Here is a 25,833-nt window from a genome sequence, read left to right on the forward strand (position 1 = left end):
TAGCTGTGATATTGTTTGCCTCATGCACTCAAGTCTAATTTGGTGTCTGCCATCTCCCCAGGCTCTCAAATTCTTACTACTTTCCAAGTTTCTTTCTCCAACTGTGTGTTTCAAACCTCTTTTTTCCCTAATGTAGTGAACTATATTTTCTCCCCAAGTGCATTAAGCTTGTAGTTCTTCAAGTTGTCACGTCTCTTGTTCTTACTTGATTCGTTAATTCTTGCTGATGAATGTAAAACCTGGTTTATTAACTGGCAGTAGTGCCAGGTACCAACAGCAAAAAAAAGAAAAAAAAAATCTCCTTGTGCTTGGTACTGTACAGACATTGAATAAGAAAAGTTCTTGCCCTGAAGTCTTGAACTAATTTTCTTCTGTTAACAGCTCATTAAGAAAAGTTTTCCTGCGCTTCTTTCTATTGACCTCTGGTACTCAGTCCCAACAATACCTCACTAAACAGCTCATAGCCCCCTTTTATTGATCTCTCTATTACGGTTCATCTTACTTTTTATTCGTGGCATAACATTTATTGATAATTTACTTGAACGTGTTGCTTTCCATGTTTTATAATTAAATATAGAGTGTGCTTTTACTAATATTGTAATCCTGTAATGATCATGTTTTTCAGGACAGACTGTTTTATCATTCCAAATCTCTCCCTGTGGGTAGGCGTTGTACTCCTGCAGCCTCACAGCAGTCTCTTGCTATTTATTCCCACTAGCACTGGGAATAAATAGGGGGCATAAATTGGGGGCATAAAGACTAGACATAGTAGACAGCAGGCCAGAATAATGGTGCAGTTCTCTCCAGTGGTAGCACTGTATTTATTTTCCTGCAAAGGATTGATGTTTCCTCCATTATCTGCAGTTTCCAAGAGCAGCTTTAAGATGCGTGTCTTTTGGACTGGACTCAAAACTCCTCAGCTTTTAAGTTTAGTGGCTTATTTGTGGAGGGGCAGAAGGGAGCCCTGAAAATGTGGGTGTCCCTCCTGAAGCTCCCGGGAGTAGCTCTCCTGGGCTTGGGAACAGTGTCGGAGACTGTGTCAAACCAAACCTAAGCTTAGTGCTTTTAACACTCTGTAGCTTTTACTGTATATGGTGTTAAAATGAGCAGGCACTCAGGTAACTTTGTAGGTAGTCTCCTGGAAATGGGGGTGCGTACTTGGTGTCTCGCTACAGTTGGATCAAACCTCATTTTATTTACATACGTTTTCCAATTTCAAGGAAAAAATGGTTGTATGTTTAACTTTTAGAACCAAACATTGGGAAAATAGTGTTTCAACCAGTCACCTGTTAAAAAGTAATCTTCAGACAGGAAAAATTGTTTAAACTTGTCCGTAGCTCAGATTCTAAGATTTCACCAAGGTGAATTGCTCCATGTTAGATACCTTCCTCAACAGTTTTGGTTCCTGCTGAGATCTCCCACCATTGAACAGCCTCTCTTTCCTACTTCTTCACTGAACTGCAGCAGGCACATGCGAATCTTTACCTCGAGAGCTGAATCGCGATCTGTGATCAGGCAGGGCTGTGAGAAACGGGAGTGCATCTCAAATTTAGAAACCAAATAAACATGAGGAGAACAGAGCGGATCTTTTGTTGCCTTTCTAGCTGCATATAGTGTGTAGATACCAAGGTAGTAGGCACCTACCCATAGATAGACGCGTACTCACAGATAAATGTACAACCACCCTGGAGCCATATAAGGCAATGTTAGTGTAACTGGTCCTGCAGCATCAGAAAATCTGGAAACAAGTTGTGATAGCTTTATTTACCCTCGCAAGCAGCTACGTTCAGTGCTTTTTTTCCTCTTGTGCTTTTGGGCTGCATAGAACAGTCAGAAACGTAGAATGCGCTTTCCTTAGTGTGAGCGTGGTCCTGTCGCAAGTATCTGTTTTTAAATGAATATTTCATATTGGTTGCGTGCAATATTTTTATATAAGTTACGCTTCAAAATACTAAAAGTGTATTCCCACATACGTCGCCGTCTATGCTAACATTACTACCAAAGCTCAATAGCTGATCACAATTGTACACCTTTGTGCATTCACATATTTTTTGTTTGTTTGTTTCTGCGTTTAATTTAATTTCCAAAAGACGTTAAAGAGGTTTCAGCGATGGAAGTGCTTAAATGGTTTTAATTAGGCTTTGATGTGCACAAATCATTAAAGCAAGTAGGACGAGGAGATAAGAGTCCACAATTCTCTTTGTATAGTTTGGCTGCGGAGCAACTAAGGGAGTATTTTTCCTATAGGGGAGGGTAAAATCAAACCAAAAAAAGCCACATCAAAATGGGAATTTAGTTTTTGTGTGATGTTACGTATTTTGTGGGCAGAGGAGTAACCAGAGTTTCTGGAAAAAAAATCGGAAGTGTGCCAATCTCATTTTCCAGTGTTCCATTACTGTTAGCATAAGCATTTCCTTATTTAAAGATAACTTTAAAAATTGCTTGGTCAAAGTCCAAATCTGAAAAATGGAGCCATTAAGATAAAAATTTCAGAAAAATTGAATCTGGAGAAATGGGGGTTAAAGGACTTAATGGAGGAACACATTGTAAATTTAATTTAGTAAGTTGTACTGTGTTTTGGCATAAATAAGAATAGTAACCTGATGGAAGTTGCTGTGATTGAAAAAAGCTTGCTTTTACAAAGATGTCTTAGTATTATTTTATTCTGGTAACTTCAAGGGCCTTGAAGCATAAAGATTGGCCAAAATGAGATAAAATGGACTGATATTTTTCCTATCTCGTGTCTTTTTTTTGATGTGCTGGGTGGTCCCGTATGGAAAAGAGCTTACTGATAGTTTTGTTTGTGTGTTTTGAGTAGGTTTTTGTATATTGGGGGGGGGTGGTGGTGGTGTTTTTTGTTTGTTTGTTGGAGATTTACCATTAAACCTTCCAGTTCGCCTGTGGTTTGTATGTCAGTGACTTGTGCTGGTACGTTGCTACTGCGGTCCACGCTGGCTGTAGGCAGAAAGCGGTACGGCCGCTGTACCTGCTTGGTATATTGTTTTAAATTGGCTGGTGAAGTTTTACAACCACTATATTTAATTTTGTCCTTATGATGCTGATAGGATAAATTAGCATCGTATTAAAACATTGATCTAACACGGTGAAAACTATAGTGTAGATAGCCTTTAGAAGACAAAGGGTGAAAAGGTTTTTCTTGGAGCAATGATGACTTCTGCTGAAATATCTGCACCAATTACATTTAATGAGGAAAAAATACAAGTAAGAAGTTTGTACTGTGTCACCTTCTTAGCTAATAATTACTAGAAAGAGGTTTTACTAGGAGAGAGTTTTAACAAGTAGTCTTCAACTTAAATTTGTTAATCACTAATAACCTCCTAAAAAGGACTTTTTTTTTTTCCCCCTTCATTTTTTCTCCAATTTCCTCTTTTTTAAGAAAAAAGTTGCATTCTTTTATGGCCACATGAAGCAAGATCCATGCCAAAATGACACGTAAAGATGTTTTCACAGCATCCTCTTCACATACGTAGTAGGCCCAAATAGCTTGTGAGATTTTTTTGGGGGGGTGGGGGGGGATTGATAAATCCAATTGCCGTTTGCTCTGCTGATGCAGATAAGCAGCGCAGCACGCGGGGGAGCACCGGCGACTGCCGGGACTCGCGTGCGCTGCGTGGCACTCCTGCCCTCCCTACACGGCACGTGCCGGCGTGGATTTATTCTGAGGAATGTTAAAATACGTTCAGTCATGATTCACTGACAGACCCGAAAACTAAAGATGGTCAAAAGTGGGTGTGGTTTAATCTTGGTTTCTATTTAAGTGGAGTACAAAATTTGCATCTCATTGGCTGGTATAATGGGGTGATTTCTTGCTAGCAGGAGTGTACTTTGTATTTATACAATTTATTTTAATCCGTTATACAACTTAATATTTTTTAAAATTATTATGTGTAAGTAAGTAGTGAATCATACCTTCAAAAAATGAATCTTAGCTTGTACTTAATAGAATTCCGTTAATTCAGCCAACGATGAGGAGTTGCCATCTGTGCCAGGTGCCTAAGGAAGGCAACAAAACTGCTCAGTCGAAGCTGGTTTGCCCACCACATCCCTCGAAGCTCTAGCAATGAGAAGCGTTTCTTGCCATGTAATTTCTGTAGCACTTGAAAGCAGTTTTATCTGTTAACAGAGGCGTTATCAGGTTTAAGCTTTGTAACAAACTGACACGCTGAAGGTCTCTGTATGAACTGAACTGGCCTCTTGCATTAAGTGTTTTGAAATTCAACTGAATTTTGACAAGACTTTTGCAAGGTTGCATGTGTTTTTCTTTAACTTAATACGAGAAAAAGATTAACTTCTTTCTCTAGTGGCAAGATCCGTTGAGTCTCACTGACTTTAAATTATATATGTTGTTATGATTCTATGTTTCATGTTTCATGTCTGTCAAGTCTTTTAGCTTATAGTTAAAAATACGTTAGGAACAGCAGTTCAAAACCAGCTTGCACAACGCCTTTACTCGTTTATCAAATGCAGAAGTTAAGTTTTTGGTCTGGATAGACCAAAACCTGTTTATGTGTCTTCTGCGGAAGATACTTTGTAATTATTATTGTTCGTAATTGTCACATCTCTGGTGTAAGTGCGGTGTCCTCGCGTGACAGCGGTTGCGCACGAGCGGTGCTGGTGCTCTGCGGGGACGACCACGAAGGCACCGTTCGATTCCCGGCTGCCCGTGCCTGGGACGTGGGATCCCTGCAAACGGGGAGCAGCCCAAGGCATCTTCTGTCCGGGGTGTCTTTGGTAGCTCAGTCTCTTCTTGGTGCTTAAATCTGATAGAGCTGTGAACAGCATGAGTTTTGTTTTAAGGCCACATCCAGAAAAGTGAGAAAAAGCTGTAAGAACTTTGGGAGGGGAAAAAAAACCAAACCCAACTTCACGTCATTAGGGGAAAAAAGGTAACATCATTTTATTAAAAGGGTTTGTGTAGCTAAAGTAACATTTATCAACTGTTTTCCTGAAGTAATTGACACTATACTAAATGTCTTGATACTCGGTGGCTGCTGAAATGTTAATGTTTTTCTCAGTCTGCTTCCAGGGATTATAAAATACAGGTGGCATTTAATAGGTAGGATGAAAGGTTAAAACTTTCCAACTTCTTTAACTACTGTTTGTTTGGAAGCACTGCACATCAAAGCTGTGGCTTTCCTGCTGAATTTCAGCTTACCTCTGTAGATAGTTCTGGTCCCTTCCTCTTGCTTCAAAGTTGGGTTTTTTTTGCTTTGTCTGCAGATCTTAAATACTCCTCTGGTGGGTTTTTTCAAGGTTTAACTAATATGCACTCTCATCATCTCAGTGTACTTAAATTTAAAAAGAAAGTTTTAAGTTATCAGAAAGTATCTCAGGTCTCAGAGCTGTCACGTCATTCATGTATTAATAGCAGTTTTTAGACAGGTAGCAAATGGTGATGGATTTGGTAAGCGTTTTGCATACAAGTTAGGGTTGAAAACTGGGAATCAGAGTTAAAATGCTTATTCTCTCTTTGCTGGTACTCAAAATTGTGGGTTTTAGGAAATCTGTGAACCCTTCCAGTTTTCAAAATGCAAAGCAATCCTGGAAATACTGTAACTGCTAATGGGGACCATTGGTGCTGCGCGAATTCAAGCCGTCGCTTTAGAAAAGCTATTTACATGCTGACATGCATGAGCTCAGTTGGCTTTTTGATGCTTCCCCTCCACCCCCTTGGGTTATTCTGGTAACAGTTGGGAAACGTAAGTCACTTTGTTGTGCTGCTCGGTCTTTCTGTAGCATACCGCGAGTGTTTTCCCATGTTTCTGAAGAGAGTTAAATCACAAAATGGAGAAGTTCCTTACCGCTGGCCAGTCTGCTGACGTGCCCTCCAGCACCCTTTGGCTCTTGTCTCATCAGTCGTAACCACGCTGCTTCTCAACTGTGGCAGACACAGTCCACCTGTGGCACTGCGATGCCAAAAACACAGGCAATAATGTAATGAGACTTTTGTGGATTTTGGGGTGGTTTTTTGTTTGTTAGGTTTTTTGTTGTTGTTTTGCTTAAACAGGTTGCTTATTCCTGCTCTCTAATGTTGATATGACTGTTTTGGGGGCGTTCAAACTTATTTGTGTTTAAAAATAACCCTGCCCCAAAATACCTATTTTGGACCTGCACAGGTTGCCCTAATTCAGCTTAACCGGCTCCAATAAATGGCCGTGTCAGCACAACCAGGACGGTGGTGCAGGGCTGGGGCACGGCACGGGGCGGGAGCTGCTTTGGGCGTCTGCCCTGGACCAGGGGCTTGGAACCACACCCCTACTATACTCTCAAATTTTAAAAATTGCCTTTTGCTTTAAGTCCCAAGTAGAGCTGGGCACAGGCTGTATTGACAGCACCCAAATATTTTATTACTGATACTTGTGTTGCGAAGATGCATCAAATAAAAGTTGTGTTTGGGAAATAAGCTGTGCTTGAGAGGGCAAGGGAAGAGGCAGAGATGCTATCAGTATTTATACAGCCTTGTCATGTGGAAGAGACCTTACTCCTGCGAGCAGTTACAAAAGACCTGAGTGGTTTATACAGTAGCAGGATTTATTATCTCAAACCCTGCTGTTCCATTTTAGTATGTTATGCAGCAGAATGCGTGCACCTTGGTTACGATAGGAAGTCCAAGATAAATGTCTCGTGAGACAGTGCAGACAGATGATCTTTCAATAAGGCTGGAGGAAATGGCAGTTAAACCTGGGTAATGTCTCTCCTTGCTTTTTCTGTAGTGCTGGTAAGATGGGAGAAGGATATGAACCTTGAAATGAATGTGGTTTTTCCCTTTTGCCTTTTCACTCTCTTAGTTTGGATGGCACCTCATTAAAACACTGTCTACTGTTTCAAATCCTATACAAAGCATATTTATCAGAGAATTTCTGTGAAGTGAATCCTTTCTTAATCCTAATACCGTAGAGTTCATAACACTCAAATGTAATGATGCCTTTTATGAAAGTAAATTAATGTGAGGAAGTCAGAACTATAATAGCCAGATTAATGTTGGATGTCTGAATAACTATTGCTTAATAAAATTTAAACACCAATTGTCTTGGCTTCAAAGTTTAAACAGAAGAACATGTAGGCACAGGAATTCGGTTATTAAGTTTCTGCCCAATTAAACTGCAGAATATTGTTGGGAAACAGTATTAGAATACACTTTGGTTGGCCTGTGTGGACATGAAAAGATTGCATGTAAAAATGTTGTGTTCGTGATGCTCCATCTTTGCACTGTGCAAATTACGGAATCTACCAGCGATGGAGAATTGGAAGGATGAGGAGAATGTCGTTGTTTGAGTGCGAGGTTGAACTGGGTTGAAGTTTGCTGAGTTGTGATTTGCCTGAGAAACAAATTTGTGTTCCCAGTGGATGGCAGAGCTCTGAGTTCAGTCTGCACTGTAGTGCTTTCGGTTTTGTTATCTTCTGAAGTGTAGGACGTCGGGGCTCGAGCTTCAGATGATGTTAAAAAGAGTATCATTGCCTTGGCTAAGAAAGCCTCGTATCCCTGAAAGTAATTTTGGTATTGCAAGATGAAGCAAATAGAAATGCAAAAACTTGGGAAGGCAATGTTGAAATTCTGCTTCGCTCAGCAGCAGGAACGAGCTTTACTTGCCTCTTCCGGCTCAGGCTCGGTTGATAACAAGAGTACGTTGAGGCTCCTCTGTCTTAACCTGACTTGGCGTTGTGGTAGGTGCAGAAAATGACACAATTTTAGTAGACTGTGGCTTTGTTGTATCACAGCATTCAATTTTAGAGATACTGTTTTCCCTTGAGAGTCTGTAACGCCACTGTTGGGTTGTTCCTCTGTGGGATCTGTGCCATCCGCATGTGCCTTTGCTTTGCGGCAGGTAGAGGAACAGCTGATGGAGGAGTGAACCTTCCTCTGCTCTTTGCGTCCACTGAGAGAGGAGGAGAGAGCAGGGAGTTGTGCTGTCACTTCCCAGACTTCCCTATTTCTCTACCGTTTCTGAAGAGACAGGACAAAAAGGAGGGACTGAAGCTGATGTCCTGTGAGCAGCTCTGCTCTCCACGAAGAAGCAGCGCTGGGAACTTTGTTTCTGAGAGCCAGGTAGCTGTTGCCTCTTCCTGTCCATAAATGGGATAGAAAAAAGAAAATCAGGCAGAGCCAGTAGCCTCAGGTCTGCTTATTTTCAGAGGAGATGGGGACTATTTCTTTGGAACAGCTCTTTGGGTGGGAGCTACCAGCCTTGCAGAAGAGTCTGGGAGGTGCGGTGTGGTCCCTTCATGGTTTGTGTGCTGACGCAAGAGTGATCTGCAGTCGTGGCTGTTATCGTTAGAGCTTGTCCGTGATGGTGACACAAAATAAAACTGACGCCTGTGTAAGGTTGATTGAGGAGAAGGGAGGACCAGGCATTTTCACTACCCTGTAATACTTTTGTCCCAAAATACGGCATTTTAAAGAACGGATAGTTTTGAATCTCTTAAGATCTCTTGAGTAAATTACATCAAACCAGTCTCGCAAATTCTTCTTGGACATAAACAATTTTAAGATGTTTTAGAAATTGACTTAAAACTTGGTTTTAAATGAGCTATATTGCAGCTGAAGTTAGTTTCCTCCTTAATTTGGCTTCTACAATCCAGTTGCTGGGTGTTAACTTCTACCTTAGTCAAAACGCAGTCCTTGCTTCTATGTGCTGAATCTCGTGTCTGATGAATACCATACCCACTTCTCATCTGAACTTGTTTACCAAGATGTTAGACTTACAGAGCCTCTTTAGTTCTAAAGGATCCCCAAGTCCTTTTTCAGTAGTTACTGTTGAGTACCAATCATCACTATAATTCTTAAATCCATCATTGCAGTCTGGTGGCTTCTCAAGTAGCAGATGCTGGCTGGCTGATCCTTGGGTAACCCGATAGAGTTTTGGGGAGCAAAGGGGGGAATCTGGCAGGTAAAACTAAAGAGCAGGATGCAGTTATTTGCATCATCACTTGACTGAGACACTGGAATTAGCAACGTGCTCTTACAAAAAGCACTGTGAAATTTTTCTCGACTAACGGTGGTGAAGGATTTGTGCTCATTTGTCTGAGAGGCAGTGGCAAGTCCAGGCGTATAGTGCTTTCTTGGGGATTTCTGCGGTGTTTCGGAGCCGAGTAGGGAGGAGGAATGCCTATAGCAAACGGCGAGCTCTGCCCTCCCTGGTAGTTCTCATCAAACATTAACCTGACCTAGGCCAACTGGGGTTTTTTATTATTTACTGGTTTTTAGAGCTCTCCCACCCTCACGGTACGTACAAAGGTGTTCACGTCCAGCTCTTACAGTAGTTTATGATCACATTGTTGAACGTGCAGAAGGAATCCCTGACATGAAGGGTGGGCTACAAACATTTATGTTTATATTACGGAAACATTTATCTTTATGTTAACGGTGAATCACTGGTGTGTATTTGTAAAAAAATTATTTTGTAAAAAAGTGGAATACTCCATCCTTTTGAAACATTTTTTCCTGTTTCTTGACACATATGAGTATTATTTGAATTCTCTGTAAACTCTCGTTCTTAGTTTTGTTCCTTATTTCAGTGTTATAAAACTCTATGAAGACAACTTTGATGATTGTAGTGCTTCTATGTTTGTGACATCGTGATTGTCCTTTCAGCCGTACCTGGAGAAGCATACTATTTTGTGCAAAACTGTGTCATTTTAGTAGGAAATGTTTTCTTTTTTTCCCTGCAGGTTTCTTTTCTTTACCATAATGTAGAAAGCTAGAAGTTAAGACTACGCATTCACTTTTATGTGATAAGCATTAAATAGTTCTTGGTGACACCACAGCATGTTCCTGCTTTGCGTGTTGCTGGGTTTTTGTTCATTTTGTTGTTGCGGGGCCATTATTTTTTAATTTCTCCTTTATTTAACAGCTCTTATGTGAATGCATTTCTATTAAAAGCTGACAGAGTAGCATTTTAGGATTGTGTATGTGATTTTCGTGACAGGATTAGTAGTGATGCCATACTCGACGCACAAGTTGGGAGAAGCATGCCATGCCAACTCCTTAGATGCTCCTTGCTATTCATGGTACAAGTAAGAATAATACTTGAAATAAGTAACAGGTATCTTTGGGAGGGAGCTGGATGCAGCATTAAGGCAGTTCCTGGTATTTTTAAATGCACTCTGAAAACTTATCATTCCTTATTCCAAGCAGGATTTCCAGCTTTTTTTCTTTCACTCGTTCTTTAAAAAAAAAAAACTCGTTGGAGCTGTCTGTGCTTCGCGCAGCTGGGTGTGCCCTGCACGAAGCGCTAGATATCGTGGGTTCTCTCTGAAGACTGTTTATCGTTCATGGCCAAATGTTGTCAAACAAAATTTGTGTTTCATCACAGCCAATTAACCAGCACTGGATAAACAAACTGTTTGATTTCTCTTGCTTATGAAACCAATTGAGATAGAAGAAAGCCCTTGAGTTAAATGAGGATGTCTTGAAGGAAGTCAAGGTGTTGTAAACACGCTTTGAAGATCCACTAATGCCTGGTTGAAAAGCGGTGGGTTTGGATCACTTTTTGATGGGCTGCGTGTGGAGGGTTCCTCGGGCAGACCTTCACCTTTGATGGTTTTGCCTTAGGGTGTCTGGGAAGATGGAGTAATCCTGCTGCTGCTGAGGGTGCTGGTGAACTTCTGCAAGGACAGGCTCTCAGATGCCTGATGTGGTTCAAGAGGGGTGAGAAGTAAGCTGTTAGTCCTACGCCTGTGCTCAGGGTTTGGCCAAGGTCCTCTTTCTTTTAACGGCGTCGCCAGTAAAACTTTGGCAATGTGGGTGCGTCAGTTGGTTTTGTTGTTTTGTTTTTTTTTTTTTTTTTTTTTTTTTAAAACGGAAAATGTAGTCCCATAGCTGGGATCTGTCCCCCCGCCCCAGAGCTGGGGGGGTGGGAGGTGGGAAGCAGGAGAAGGCTGCAGCGGGCAGGCAGGGCAGCAGCAACGCTGCAATTTCATAACGCGAGTTATAAAGTCCAAGATGATGATTGCTTGAGTGAACTCTAGCCAAAGCCATGCCCTTTTTGGATTGAGGATGAACAGAAATACCAAATAGGATTTAGTAAGACGTTGGAACAAGAAATGAAAATTGTGTTTCTGGTATGGATGATTCGAATGACGCTCGCCTAGCTCATTTGCTCAGTACATCTAGATAAGGAGTTGACAGTCGTTAAAGAATACGCACAAGTGAATTTTGTGTCGGAAGTTTCTGTGAACTTCCTGCTGAATTTCCTTTTTCTTTCAGCTCTTCATATTGAGCTGGAGAAAAGGCATGAGATTTGAACAGTCAGTTGTGTAGTCAAGTCAGGTACTGAATGGGCTGTGCAGAGTACAGCGTGGCTAACTGCAAAATAACGGCTCAAACCATACAGGATTAGACTTTCTAAAAATGGAAATACTATGCTGTGCTTTAGGCCTCTTTTCTAATTTCTTTTAATTTTTGAATTTTTCTTTCCACAGATGTGGAAATTAAGGGGACTTTGGTCCTTGCTGTGGGGGCATTAGTTTTGTCTCCCTTAGGCTGGCTCTGCTCCTCCTAGGAGTTCACACTTTCGCTCAGGCCTCCCGGGAAGAGGGAAAGGGAAATTATAGCAGGATCCTCTTGATAGCAGCAGGTACAAGTCAACAAGTTCTTCATCTTCCGCTTCCAGGCCTGGTGTGCAGGGAGGGAGGAGCAGAGATGCTGTCCTCTTGCCCAGAGGGTGGGGTAGGGGTGGCAGGAGCTCGGCTGCACTGAGCTGCTCCGGGCTCTTTTCTCCTGTGGGAAAAGGTTTAAATCTGGGGAGCGGGTGTGGATGTGGGAGAGGAAGAAGCGGTTCTGCCTCCGTGCAGCTCTGACTGCGTCTGCAGCGGTGGTGGGAGCGGCGACGGGGCCGAGCTCCTTCCCACCAGTCAGTGATGAAACTGGGAGAGAACGGAGCTTCTCGTGCCAGCATCAGACGGGGCTGGTGCCCGCTCTGACTTGGGGCGAAAAGACCTGAGGACCAGCAAATAGTACATAACTTTGATCAGGACCGGGAAATAGCACATAACTTTGCTCACAGCAGTAGAATTTTGGATAGGGGATTTTTAAAGTTCGTTATAATTACAAGTGGTCTGAAAAGTTAGTTTTGCAATTTCCGTTATGCTGAGGTTAATTGCTAGCGATATTGATTCAGTAGGCATGCCTTAGTCTTCTGCTTCTCAAAGTACCTCTACTGCTTGCTTTTCCTGAACACGGGCAGATTTATCTTCTGTTATGTTTCGTGGCTGTGGAAGATACGAATTTGACTGGGAAGTTGTCTGAAGCACAGAGTTAAGAAAGCCCCACTAACTTCATTTGTTTACACATTTAATGCTAGTGTGATTTTAATAGCTTAGTACACATTGTAGGCACTTAAAATATCTCTGTGTAGAGATTTAGAAGATTAGATTAGATAGAAACAAGGATCACATTCAAATTATTGACTCTAATAAAAAGCTTAAAAACCCTAAACCCAATCCCCATACAGTCAAAATGACTACCCATGAAGATAGTTCTCATTTACTGCTACGTATTTCTCATACTACAAAAGACCAGGGAGGAGTGCTAAAAAGTGTGATTAGCTGGTATTATTTCTGATGACTAATTTTGCATTGACCTGGCAGGTAGAGCCAGATCAACTCTGGTTTTGCTCCAGCTCTGATCTCAAGTGGGTCTTTGCTATAATGTTCCTTCCGTGTGGCAGTGTTGGTACAAATCTTGGTTTTTTCCTCCATCCCAAGAGTTATAGTAAATGTTGATACAATTTTGAAAGATGATGCTTGTTTCGGTAAAAAATAGTAAAGGTCTTTGTTAATATTTAACCCTCTGTTCGTAAAACGTAGATGTAAAATTCTTAGTTAAGATGATAATCTTCTAAATGCATGGCTGTATATAATTCACAATCTTGGTGTATTGATGTGAATGAACTACTGAAGGATAGGGTACTCCTATCCTTGCCTTGCATTTTGCCTTTAATAGTAAAATGGCATCAGACTGTTCCAGTTGGCTTTAACCGATCAGTATCTATAATTAAATCTGATATTTGTCTCTGTTTAAATCCTACATGTATAAGAAATAGGGCTTCCGCCTGAAGAATAAGCTTTTTAAGCCTCAGACTTTTAAAACAAGTTTGCCGTTAATGTCAGGATGACGCAGGGAGTTCGCTCGCCACATCCCAGTGTACGCGTCCCTCCCTCCGTAGGCAGCCTTGGTGTTCACTTGCAGTTACGTGAGTTCAGCTGATTACAGGATAACTGGAGAAAAAAGTGATTTTTCACATCTAATTTAAAAGTTATCGTATTCATAGGCTTGATATCAGCATCGAGTTGGATTATGCTAGTGCTTTTGCCTTGTTTACAATGCAAATGTTTACAATGCAGGGAAATACAACAAACCCGTCGCCCTAAAAAAACATCAAAGATTTAAACTTACACTGTGGGTTTATTCTGGTTTTGGCATCCTCTTAGATTTCACTATATTCAGAGTAGTAGACAAAATGAAGCCAAATGAGTAAGAAATTACAGTAAGAGGCTAAAATGTTATTAAGGTGAAAAGACTGATATTTAAAAAACTGAGTGATAGGTTGAAGTCATCTTGTTTAGAATGGAGTAGCTGGTTTTGCATGGCTTTCAAAGTAATGCTGTAGCAATTTTTTTTAATAATCAGGCAGCTGTCTAAAAACATGAAATAACAATTTTCTAAGCAGATGATATTTTCATTTTAGACTGCTAATTAAGTGGAAGAACATCTATTTCTTTCCTGTAAGCACCTACCATACTTTTTGCAGATCAGTAAGGCACACTTACCAATCTCTTGATACGGAGTATAGCACATGTTAAAAGAGTTAGTACTGCCTTATTTATCAGCTTATTTTGTTTACTCCTTTAAGTCCTGATGCTTTATAACGCTCAAAGGGACTCTTTTCCAACTTTTTTTTTTGGGGGGGGGGGGGGGGGGGGGGGAGTGTGCACAATTCAATGTATTTCTGCTCAAGCAGCAAGACCAAACTGCAAAGTAAAATTTGTCAGAGGGGAGATTGGCAGTTTTTTAATCTGCTTTTTTGCAGTGGGAGAGCACTGTATGGTCTAAGGCAAAAGGTGCAATATTGCCAGAACTTCACTGAAATTACTGCTTTGAGTACAAAGGTCTTTTGGGAGTCAGGGAGAAGGGGAGACCTGGAAACAACATCAAAGCTTGAGGTTAGAATATGTTGGAGAATGGCTGCCAATAAAGGTATGTCAGCAGCAAAAATAACCCCAAAACCAAAGTAGAAGTCAGGCACTGAACGGGTGGGGGGATAAGAGAGTAAAATTGCAGAACATTTGGGGGATGTGGAGGAGAAAAAGTATTTTAGACATGAATGGGAGATGTACAGCGTGGGTTGAAATAGCTAAATGATTCAAGCAGGTGAAATGGTTTGAAATAGTTACTTGCCTGAGGACTTTGTGTTTTTTTTTCATTTTTTTATTACTGCATAAACTTTCCCTGTTAGAAGCTAGCTGTAGATTGGGGGTTATAGCTCTTGTAAGTGCGAGGTGTCTTAAATTGGACAAACATCTTTTCAGTTTTGAGGAGTTACAGTCAGCAGGGGGTTTTTAACAGAGATCGTTCTTTCGGCAAAACAGGTACAGGAGCTAACTGTGTGCGCTTGCATCCCTCCTCGTTTCCTTCAGTGATCAGAAATTATTTTTTATTCATAGCAACATGAACCGTGAAGACCGGAATGTGCTGCGTATGAAAGAAAGGGAAAGGCGAAATCAAGAAATTCAACAGGGTGAAGAAGCCTTTCCACCTAACTCTCCTCTCTTTGCTGAACCATACAAAGTTGTGAGTTTATGCAGTTCTTACAAATGCAGTTCTTATAGCAGAAGTCGTATGCAAATTCGTATTTTAAATTTATTTTTATCTGCACTCTTTTTAGATCCACAGCTCTTATGTCAACCAAGTATTTAAGCAGGGCTTGAAAGTAAGGATGGACAGTTACTAACTGGCTCTACTGGCAGATTTATAATAATGCTTACGAAGGAGGGGCTGCTTTGTAGGGAGTGAGAGAAGGGATGATAAAACCATAAAATTATTTGGCTTTCTTCTGCTTTTGCTACAGTGACTCAAAACAATTAAACTGTCCATTGTGTGGAGCCATATTGCTTTTTTTGGGTGCTTTAGCCTGTTGCTAAACTTTCTAACCTTCAATCAATGTAATCCAGACCTGGGTAAGTTCAGAAAGAGAATGTTTAAATAGGAGGTTAATTTTAAACACTGAAATGCCTGATACAATAGAGCGGTCAGCTTTAATTAATACCTCAATTGTTTGTATCTGATTTTTTTAGTTTGCTTTGAAGGAGTTGACTCTGTTTATGATCTTGTACAGCTTTAAACCTGTGCTAGGTTTCCTTCTTGGTTTGATTTGCTGAACAGAACTGCAAAAAAATAACCTAATTCTGGGATAGCTAAAAAAGTACCATTGAAGATTTTCATTATGTAGCTCAAAACTCATGTTGAAAGCAAACCCATGCCCTTGTCACAATTTCAGCTGGTTTGCAAGAAGTAAAACATTGTGACTGAAAACTGTCCTCCTGCAGGAGGAAAGTTGAGAAATGTTTTTTGTTTTGATTCCTGTCCCATTGCTTCACTGTGCTTGATAACCGAATCCCACATGGATGAGGTTAACTAGAGCTGGTTGGGATATATGGGTAACGATACAGTGTACCTGATTTGGAAAACAAACTGGTTATATAAGAAAGAACCCTTATAACTGTTGGCAACAAGAATTATGCCAGTATAAATACCAATTGAAAATGACATACAGTGGTGAGGTTAAGCTGATTTTATTTTACTGTTAATTAAAACTTTTTAGGACTAATGCACTCTGTATTAGGGAAATAGTCTTTAAGGCGACAGTAGGCATCTACAATTTTTAAACTTGCATCCAGCTCACCAATGCATTATTTGAAGCACCGATTCGTGCTGTTTCAACTGTTCCTGCTGCTGCTGTACATCTTTTCCCTATGCTTTAAGGGGTTAAATTACTGCTTTAAGAACTAAAATTGGGAATTGGAAACAATGGCAAAAAGGACATGGATGCTAGTCATGATCTTAGCCCTGACATTTAAGATTAACTGCAGTAGTTGTCAAGTCAATTAACTAAAAGTGAAGCTGTGAGTTTTTTAAAGCATTATTTTTTTAAATTATTTTCACAGACCAGCAAAGAAGACAAATTGTCTAGTCGTATTCAGAGCATGCTTGGTAATTATGATGAAATGAAGGATCTTATAGGAGATAGATCGCTACAAAAGCTTGTTGGAATTCCCAAACCAACTGTACCATCAACACCAGATGAAAAATCAAACCAAAGTTTCTTTGGTGATCAGAGACATAATACTAGCTCACATCAGAGCAGCAAATGGACTCCTGTAGGACCAGCACCTAGCACTTCCTCGCAATCTCAGAAACGGTCCTCGGGTTTACAGAGCGGACATAGTAGTCAGCGTGGCAGTGGCAATAACACTAGCAGTAGTGGCCAGAGGCATGACCGTGACTCGTACAGTAGCAGCAGCAGCCGCAAAAAAAGCCAGCATGGGTCCGAACACTCCAAACCCCGTTCTTCCAGCCCTGGAAAACCATCTGCTGTTTCTTCGTTGAGCTCCAGTCATTCGAGATCTCATGGAAATGATCACCACGGCAAAGAACATCAACGTTCAAAATCTCCCCGGGATCCTGATGCCAACTGGGACTCTCCCTCCCGCGTACCCTCATTTTCAAGTGGACAACACTCTAATCAGTCTTTTCCACCCTCACTAATGTCCAAGTCCAGTTCAATGTTACAGAAACCCACTGCATACGTAAGGCCAATGGATGGACAGGAATCCATGGAACCAAAGTTATCCTCCGAACACTACAGTAGTCAGACTCACAGCAGCAGCGTGAATGAGCTGAAGCCTAGCAGCAAAGCACATCTAACCAAGCTGAAAATACCTTCTCAACCTCTAGATGTAAGTTGCTGTCTGATTCCTGGCTTCTTAAATGTAAGTCCCTTTGGGCTGGGATTTTCCAGCTTCTTTAAAATCCCAATCTACATAACCGAAATTCAGTTTTTAGTAAACACTGTTTTGTTTTGGTTTTTTGTTACACAAAGCATCTTAAACTTATGCAGTGAAGACCTGTATTTTAAATGGGGAATGTGCAAAAGTAATTATTTTTTCCTTCTCCTTCTTCCGTGTGGATACTGTGATTTGCATTAAATAAAGGCTATGAGACATTCAGAAAGGCTAACTTAACCCAGAGAGGCTAATTTTCATAGAGTATTTCTGTAGTCAGAAGTTAGTGAAATAGCAGGATATTCACAAATGTTTTGACAAGCTAGATACATATATTGTCATTACTGGGAACCATGTTGTCTTACTAGTGATACTATCTGCGTATATCAGACTTTCTTTTGAAGTGTGTAGCAATTACTGGATGTGATTATTATACCTTCACCTAGGGAAAATAAGCTAACCCTAAAGCACACCAAATTGAACAGGGCTCAGAACTTGTATCAGGATACAAGTTACCTGGATACAAAATACTGTTGGATTAACAACTTTTAGTAGTCTGGTAATTCTGAATCGTTAAGGCACAGGCTCTGACTACAGCTCACGTCCAAGGAGAGTACCTTTCTTAATAATAAAATATCACTGCATCTCCTATTTAACTGCTTGAATCATGGTAGCTAGAGAAAAGCATTTGTTCCTGGGATTTCAACAAATAGCAAAATAAGATCCAGGACACAGGTAAGGAAATTTGAAAATAAATTATTTTCTTATTCGTGAAGACTTGACGTGCTAATGCTGATGCAGTGAATCGTATAGTAGCTCTGCTTCCTTTCTGCTTGCAGCAGTCAGGGATGCAGAAGAGTCATAGTTTCATAATTATGCTGTTTCTAGGTTCGTGCTGTAATGTATGTTTTACTTCATAATGCAGTTTGTCATTACTGTATATTCACAGTTATGCATTTGAATTCAGGTATTATCCAGTGGCTTCTTCCAGGAAATGATTGAAAGCTACGATTCTCTTTCCTCTCTCTAGAAGTTTTTAGTATCACTGACTGCCTATGATCACTTTAACTGTCAAGTGAAAAGTAAGAGATTATTGTGGCAGTTTTATAGATCTCATGTATTTGCTTTTCATAACTGGATGTGACTCATACCATAAAAATATGGATCTGTGATATTAAAATTAATGTTGCTGAAAAGAATTAACAAGGTCTGTCTGTATCTATATAGAGTCCATATGAATCATGATAAGGATTGAAGTTTATTTTTAACTGTTTCTAGCCCCGGGGATCTTTTAAGGAAAATTTGCTTTAGGAGACATTAATCTTGAGTTTTGATTTGTAGGCATCAGCATCTGGTGATGTGAGCTGCGTGGATGAGATTCTAAAAGTAAGTTCTCTGTGCTCTTGTTCATAACTTATTTGTTGAAAATACAAACACTACTGAGGAGGTGGAAGGTACTCTGCAGTCGATTAGTGCCTTTTAAATTGACTTGGCTGCAAGTCGTTACAGGAGAGCTCTTCAATTATGCCTCTAGTGCCGGTAGACCGGGGAAAACGAAGCAGAGCTGTGTGTGAGCTGGGCACTGGGCGTTGCTGGGCGTGCACGTCATCTGCTGGATATCCTCACTGCATTCCTGTTCTTCCAGGCCACCTCCCTGTGAACCTAAGCAGAATTACCCATTTCTTCCACCAAAATACAGTTCTTACATTCTGCTATCTTTTTAGATTATAGTAATTTTTTTGCTACCCCATGGCAGAACTTTCCCTTCTACCTAGGTTATTTTCTCAAGCCTTTTTACCCCTCACGTGATCCCCCTGGTCGTATGTCTACTATCACAAAAGAATCATCAGATTCCCCTTGAGCATTTCCATGGCTTACCATTTGCTCTGACCTTCAGTACTCCGTGGTCCTTGGAGATGCTCTGAGAGAATACATGGCACTTTCTTTCCAGCTTCAGGCATTTGATTTTCCCCTTTTCCCTCAAACTTTATAGGCTTCCCTTTCCTAGGATTCTTCTTTCTACCCCTGTATCCTACATGTGCTCTTCACAGTATGAAGTGATCAGACTCTGACTTGTACTGCAGTTTATGTTCAGGCCAACCAATCTTATTGATTTATGCCTTTCTGCTTGTTATTATGTCTTAACTATCTGTTCTCATGGGTAACAATTTAAGATTTAGGTTTATGTGTAAAATCTTTGTTACGCATCTGGGAAATTAAGATTTGAATATAAAGCTTAGTGAAGTGTGGACAATGCACTGAAAATTGAGCGACAGGGTTGCCATTTGAATCAAGATTGTAACTTCAAATCTTTGCTTTAATTTTGTTAATAACTTTTTTATTCTGGTTATAGGAGATGACCCATTCCTGGCCTCCTCCACTGACTGCTATTCATACGCCATGCAAAACTGAACCGTCAAAATTTCCTTTTCCAACAAAGGTTAGTCCTGTAGTCAAATACTGACTGCTGTTGAAAGAGTAACTCCTAATAAAGATCAGGATTTTGGAACTCCTTTAAATTCAATTCATTCTGGGTTTGTTTCAGCGCTTTGCATGTCTTTATCTTGCTTCACAACAACATTTGTCAGCAGTAGCCATATGAAGAATGTCATTGTTTTTCCTCTGGTTTACACACACACAGCAGTCTGCAAAGATGTCTATAATATAGCTTTCTTTTTACTTTTTAATTTTCGTTTCATAAATCCAAACCTTCTTCAGGATGCTTCTGAAGCTTGAAAATGCTACTGAGCCTTTTTCCCTGTTAGGGAAATGCTTTGCACAGTTTTGTGTAGAAGCAAGCAAGTGTTGTCTTTACCTCTATCTAGCAAAGCAAAGGAGACTGGCTGGTAAATGCTAAGAAATGTAAATGTAAGTTTCTGCATAAACTGAATTTTCCTCATAATTTTGAAGTCCATTAATAGTTCTATTAGATCTTGTATTTTCAGTTACAAAAAAATTAAAACCATTTTAAAATTAGATGTTTTGCTAGAGAAATCTCCAGATCACTTGTTCCGAAAGATCTCTTCCTAACCTCCCGTATACTTAATAACTACTGAAGTGTCTAAGCTATTAATTCTAAAGAGAAATCAGTCGCTCTTTGCTGCTGTTAGCAGCGCAGGGCACGTTTCTGGGAGACCTGCTTGAGCTGACACCTCTGAGGAAGGAGTTCTCTTGCTCTCAGCTGCTTGCTCCCTCCCCTGGGGCTGGGGCTGGCAGCCCCAGCTGCAGGGTTTCAAGGCAAACTGGCACTGGTGAGTGTTTGCCTTGAAACAGCTCTGCAGTCTGCAGTGTCTTGGAAGCCGATGGGTAGGCAGGGTGGAGATAGGCAGGTTAGATAGCTGTGGGTAGCAACTTTAGCAAGTATAGTTCAGCTTGCGATAGCTGACTCATTCAAGAATTCATGTTTTACTTCCTGTATCTACTGATTACCAGTAAAAGATTTAACTTGACAGTATAATTTTTCTCCAGACTCAACATATCTCTGAAATGGATTGGGGTACTCCACCCCTAATTTGGCATAACTTCAGAGTGAAGAAATTATGCTGCTCGCCTTTTAAGTTACCTTCATAATAATTAAGACTACACTTTCTCTGACCAGACTGCTGTTCTAGAGCACCACTTGCTGCTATCAGTTTCCTGTTTGATCTAAATTGCTCCCCAAAACAGAACAGTTCAGTGAAGTATTTTAAGGAGATTTTCTCACCAAGGTCTCTAATGTAATCTAAGCAGATTGTCTTGTGTGAATGCTTTGACATCACCTTCTTTTGGCCAAAGGTTCCGGGTCCCATGTTGTAAGCGCACATCCACAAAACTCCCGCAGACTGGTGCGAAGTTAAACAGTTCAGGTTCTCGTCCTGGCTAAATATCCTGAAGCTATGGGCAGTCCTGTTGTCATCGCCCTCTGCGTTGCATCTTTCTGCCTCACTGCGTCTTGCTTGCTTCTCTCCAGTGAGCTGAAAATGCAGAACATACTATACAGTTCTCAGCTTTACTTTTGAAGGTGTATCTAGAAATAAATCGTGTTGTCTCTTTTCTTAACATTAGACCAATATTAATCTTGCATATATTTCTTTTAGTCAGGGTTTATTTGCTGTGTTACATAAAACTGTGAAGTTGGAAATAATTCTTACCTTTTATTGTAAAGAAAGAAATCCCACACCTTTCCTCGTCAGCAAAGGTACTCATTCCACTGCTTTCAATACTTACTCCTGAACCTTTAGGGAGATGTTTTCCCTTCACACACTTTTGAGCACACTTGGTTGTGGGGTTGCTAGAACTGCTTGCTTCTGCGTTTCTCTGGTGTTTGACTCAGTTTGGGAAGAAAGAAGGTGTGCAGAGATGTGTGTGTCTTTGACGCAGAGAGAAACTATGTAAGATTGCACAGTCTTGTAGTTGTTTGAACAAAAAAGGTAGGTTGTGGTTTTTTGAACCTATCAACCTGGATTGTGTTTCTTCACCCAGTTTGCAAAAAACTTCCATTTATGGCTGCTCTGAGTCTTTCGACTTTCTGCCAGCTTTTTTATTTTGTGGCTGCACATCTTAGCCATGGAACTTTGTCAAATTCTCTCTCCGCATCCAAAGCCTATAATTTCCTCTGCCTTCTCCCCTCTGTCATTCTTGGCAGCAGGATCTTCGCAGAATTCCAGCGAGTTAGCGAGCCATAGGCTTGTGCAGTCTGGACCCAGTGCAGAATTCAGAAAACAAAACAAAACAGTGGTTTACTTTAATCAAGGAATACTGTTCGAGGAAAGCTCGTTCTCTTTAATACAGTGCTCAATTTATTTACAAGTAATATGCTGCAGTGTTTCACAGCGTTCCTCTTGTGTGCAGAAGTTTGGTATGTTTTGCCTGTGCACATAAAATTAAGCTCCCTTTGGTGGACCAGTCGATTTTATTTGTAAGACTGTTGGGATAAGATGATTTTCCCTATGTGTAGCTAGTGAGTAGCTTGAAGGGACACAAGCTCCTGACCGGGGCCTCGCTGCATTACTATAAATATAACTAATAATTATCAGGAAATCTTTGAATCAGATGATAAAACTTCATGAAAATAGGTCAGGGAAAGTTTTATGGATGCTATGAAAAAAATGTAGATTCCTGAGTCTTGATAAAAAATGTTATCCAATGACCTAACACTCTATAATTTTATCCTATATAACTTTTTTTAAGCCATGGGCTCGCAGTCAAAAACTCCAAAAATACTGGCATGTTTGTAAAATGTATTAAAAAAACCCAGCTGTTTCTCAGAGAGTGGAAGTTTTTCGTTTCAAAGCCAGGTGAGAGCGTTGGCAGTTTTTGTACCTGCGTACCCCCGTGCAGCGCCCTCCAGGCATCTCTGAAGAGGTGGGTTCTGTCTCCGGGTTCGTTCAGCCTCTGCCCTGTGCTGGAGTTACCGAGAAGGCCAGCGGTCAGGTCCCTTGATCCGCTGTAATACAGAAACTTTCTTCTGAGAAATAAAAAATGAGATCTGACCTGAGATTTCGAACATTAAATGGAAATGGGTCCCACTCACCGCAACCGGGACTACAGCCAAGCTGGTAACCTACAAATGAGAATTCAGTACCCCGCTGCCGCTCTATCCAGCTGGCCAGTGTTTTTCTTTCCACAGTTTTTGTGTTTGAGTACAAGCTGCGATTTTGTTTCCTGTTTAAGTGTCTTCACTATCTAACCTCAGCAGTCTATTATACTTTGGTTAAAAGGGTTTCCTTCCTTTAAGTTGTTTTTAATTTCTTCGTTCTGAAGCAGACCTTTAGAAGATACTGCTATAAATAACTTTGGAGTTGAAAATATAGCTTTTTTTTTTTTTTTTTTTTTTAATCTCTGAGTTTCTTAAAGAAATATGTGTTCAAAGACAAAATAGATGGCAAGATATTTGGAAAAAGTTGCACATTTAAACATAACACCTCGTTAAAGTGCACTTAACTGAAAGACTGCACTATGCCTCAGAAATAGGAAGTTGACTGAAGTGAGCAATTGGGCAGGTGCTTTCTGCAGAATTTGTGCTACGTGTGTGGGTAAGAACAAGTACCCGTTCCTCATCTTGTGCTCGGCCCGGCGCAGTTGCTCTGTAGATGTGCTGTTTGATTACTGTGTGGTCTTTACTTCTTCTTTGACTTACAGTTTGTCAACTTGTCTAAGCTGCCAGGGGAAAAAGGCAATCGGGGAATCACGCTGGCACTCCTCGAACCTGTGTAAAGGATAAAAATAAAGTTTTTATTTTGAAGGAAGTGTAGCTGTTAAAAATAATTTTTTATTTTGAAGGAGGTGTAGCTGTTGCTTTTTGTGGAAGTCACAAGGCTTCTCTCCAACTTCGTCTTCACTTTGCACTTTAAACATAGGTTAATTTTATTTTTATTGTCCCTTCCTTTCTTTCCGTTACTAAAGATTAGAGGCATTCGAAACACCTTACAAGGAAAGTTCCCTATCAACAAAATACTTGTTCAATGCATTATTGCAACTGCTTTCACTTTTGAAATAAAAAGTTAAGGGAAATTAGGAATATCTAAGCGTGCTTTGCTGTGTAAAGCTTTTGTGTGTTTAAAAAATTGAATTTCCTAAATTGTGTATATAACTGCTGCCCGTCACTGACTTGGCTGTTTGGGAAGACTGGTTCACAGGTACACCAGGAAAACTGGAATTCATTGTTGAATTGTAATCTGCTAATGTAATCTGGTTTGCCGTTGCAGAACATTTAAGTAAAAGGTGTGTATATAGCTTTATGAATTGAGTCAAATATTTTCAATTTTTATGTATGGGGCCAGAGTTTGTCCTCATTTTAAAATGAGGTCAGGAAGGTCCTGTTTTAAAATGGCACTCTAGCCTAGAAGTAGGTTTTCAGTAACTCAGTAGCCTCTGCATATTTGTTTGTTAAAACAATATTTTAGGGTTTCAAAAAAATTTATAATCTATTATGTCTTGGGAGTCAGAATTGGGTTTTCTGGCATGGGAATACTGAAGATCATGCAAGTGGTAAAATTTGCAAAGCTTCATCTTTCACGGTGAGGTTTATAGGTAACAGGTTCATTATATCGAAGGAAGTTACATATCATTGTTTATTGGCTTTTGTAGAAGTGCACTGTCGGACGACATGAAGACCTGCCCCTTTGGGGCAGGAATGATGTGTTGGCCAGCAGTGCCCGGCTGCATTTACCAGGGACTCGCGTGGAGCCGCTGCGAGAAGGGGGTTTTGGGCAGAGTGTGCAGAGCGGTTCAGATTTTAAATTTCTTTGGCTCTTGGGCTCCTTTGTAGCTGAGATTTTGTTGTTGTTGTTGATGGGTTGTTACTGTACTCATTGCTTGACCACCGCGATGTCTGAAGAAGAAAAATGCAGAGAAAAGAAATTGAATCTGACCTAGTTAAAGCTGTCCCTGCTCTTGCAGGGGGACTGGACTAGATGACCTGGAAAGGTCCCTTCCAATCCAAACCGTGCTATGAGTCTATGATTCTATGAATGAAAATACATAAAACTTTTTTTAGCAAAGCTTTTCCGTGTATAAGGAAGATAAAGAAAAACATACTGAATGGTTCCTCTCCATGCTAAACATACATGAAGGTGGGATTTATGGAAGTTACATAGGGATTTTGGCGTTTCAGCTATCACATAGTACAACTGCACATGGTCCTTCTTAAAACCAAGTGGGAGAGCTGAGCTGAGGAAGAGGAGCGTGAAGCACTCCTGCCCTGTGCTGGCTGTGCCGTTACGGCTGGTGAGAGGAGTTGGGGCCCAGATAAAGAATCACTCTTTCTGGTTTTTGTTGTTAGTTTTTTTCCTTTTTTAGAGGGTAGGTTGCCATCCTTTAAGTAGAAAGAAGATCTTGCTTGCAGCACGGTTTTTGATATGTTAAAATTCCCAGTGAAAAAAACACTTGTGATCTTTTATTCCCTTAGGAGTCTCAACAGTCCAGTTTTGGCACTGGAGAACAGAGTAAGTCTATTAAACTTCCTGTAATGTGTTTAATGGTTTTGTTGTGATTCAGTATTCTTAGGATGTCACGCTTTTCAGAGAATGAGATTTTCCAGACTGGTCATAGGATGGAGTCTTAAGATAAGATTTTCTGTACTTTCTCAAGTTTTAACCTATAAAACAATTGCTTGATTTTCTTTCGCATTTCTTGTTGAGATCTAGAAAGTTATGACTGAGTTGCAAGGTTGTTATTGTCTTCTAGAAAAAAAAAAGCAACGTATTTTTAATTTGTCATGTTTCTAGTTCTTGAAAAAATGCCTCCTTCGTTGATCTACTTGAAAATAGCTGAGTACTAGAACAAAACACCCTTTAAAAAGTCCAAATCCCTGCTGGGGGACATATTAGAAACCAAAATAGTGCTTATCTTTGTATTTCAATAGGAAAAGCACATTGCAGTTTCACTGTTCGTTTTCACTTTGTCATTTTAAAATTGAGAGAGAGAACTGGTCAAGAACTCCTGTAGTAATATGCTTAGCAATATCCTTGAATTTCTTGTCCCGGAATGCATTTTCAGATACTAGACAAAAGCAGCTTTTATTTCTCTTTAACTGTATTGTTGTTTTGAATATTACTAAAATGAATAATTTAACACAGGTAACATACCAGGTAAAAGTGAATTAGATTTGTGCTGTTACCTTCCAAAAGTGTTTCCACTCCCTCTTGAAGTGATTAAACAGATTGAATAGTAAAAGAAGAATGGTTTTTTTCTTAGATATTCACAAGCAGCTTAATCTAAACACCTGATACAGTGGGGAATTAAGGAAACAAATTAAAACTTAATGCCATAATGCTAAACCATAGACTTAGGTTATGGGAGCAACTGATCTTTTGGTGTGTAAATGGGAGA

General features: G+C 40.3%; 1 protein-coding gene and 1 long non-coding RNA gene across 11 annotated transcripts in view; one reads left to right on the plus strand and one right to left on the minus strand.

Annotated features, from left to right (window-relative positions):
* Window positions 1–25,833, plus strand: part of AFF4 (ALF transcription elongation factor 4) — a 53,427-nt gene that overhangs the window by 4,279 nt on the left and 23,315 nt on the right. For 4 of the 7 annotated variants that reach the window (XM_075509881.1, XM_075509877.1, XM_075509879.1 and 1 more), the window contains 5 exons: window positions 14,686–14,812; window positions 16,186–16,977; window positions 18,364–18,408; window positions 19,376–19,462; window positions 24,911–24,947. In XM_075509881.1, the coding sequence (XP_075365996.1) occupies window positions 14,690–14,812; window positions 16,186–16,977; window positions 18,364–18,408; window positions 19,376–19,462; window positions 24,911–24,947 (1,084 nt within the window). In that variant the 5' untranslated portion in view covers window positions 14,686–14,689. Of the gene's footprint in view, window positions 1–11,481; window positions 11,598–14,078; window positions 14,219–14,685; window positions 14,813–16,185; window positions 16,978–18,363; window positions 18,409–19,375; window positions 19,463–24,910; window positions 24,948–25,833 lie in introns of those variants that run through there. The other 3 variants (XM_075509882.1, XM_075509880.1, XM_075509883.1) reach the window with 3 other exon arrangements.
* Window positions 1,202–21,353, minus strand: LOC142413598 (uncharacterized). Of its 4 annotated transcripts, none has more exons than XR_012776854.1 (4): window positions 21,153–21,353; window positions 20,781–20,975; window positions 5,823–5,927; window positions 1,202–5,309 (listed from the first exon to the last, which is right to left on the minus strand). It is a non-coding gene; the product is annotated as an uncharacterized LOC142413598 (long non-coding RNA). The 4 variants fall into 4 exon arrangements; XR_012776853.1 differs by having other exon boundaries at window positions 1,202–4,790; window positions 5,177–5,927; window positions 21,153–21,293; XR_012776851.1 differs by having other exon boundaries at window positions 1,202–5,927; window positions 21,153–21,344.

The sequence above is a fragment of the Mycteria americana genome, chromosome 8 (assembly GCF_035582795.1).
Source record: "Mycteria americana isolate JAX WOST 10 ecotype Jacksonville Zoo and Gardens chromosome 8, USCA_MyAme_1.0, whole genome shotgun sequence".
Lineage (NCBI taxonomy): Eukaryota > Metazoa > Chordata > Aves > Ciconiiformes > Ciconiidae > Mycteria > Mycteria americana.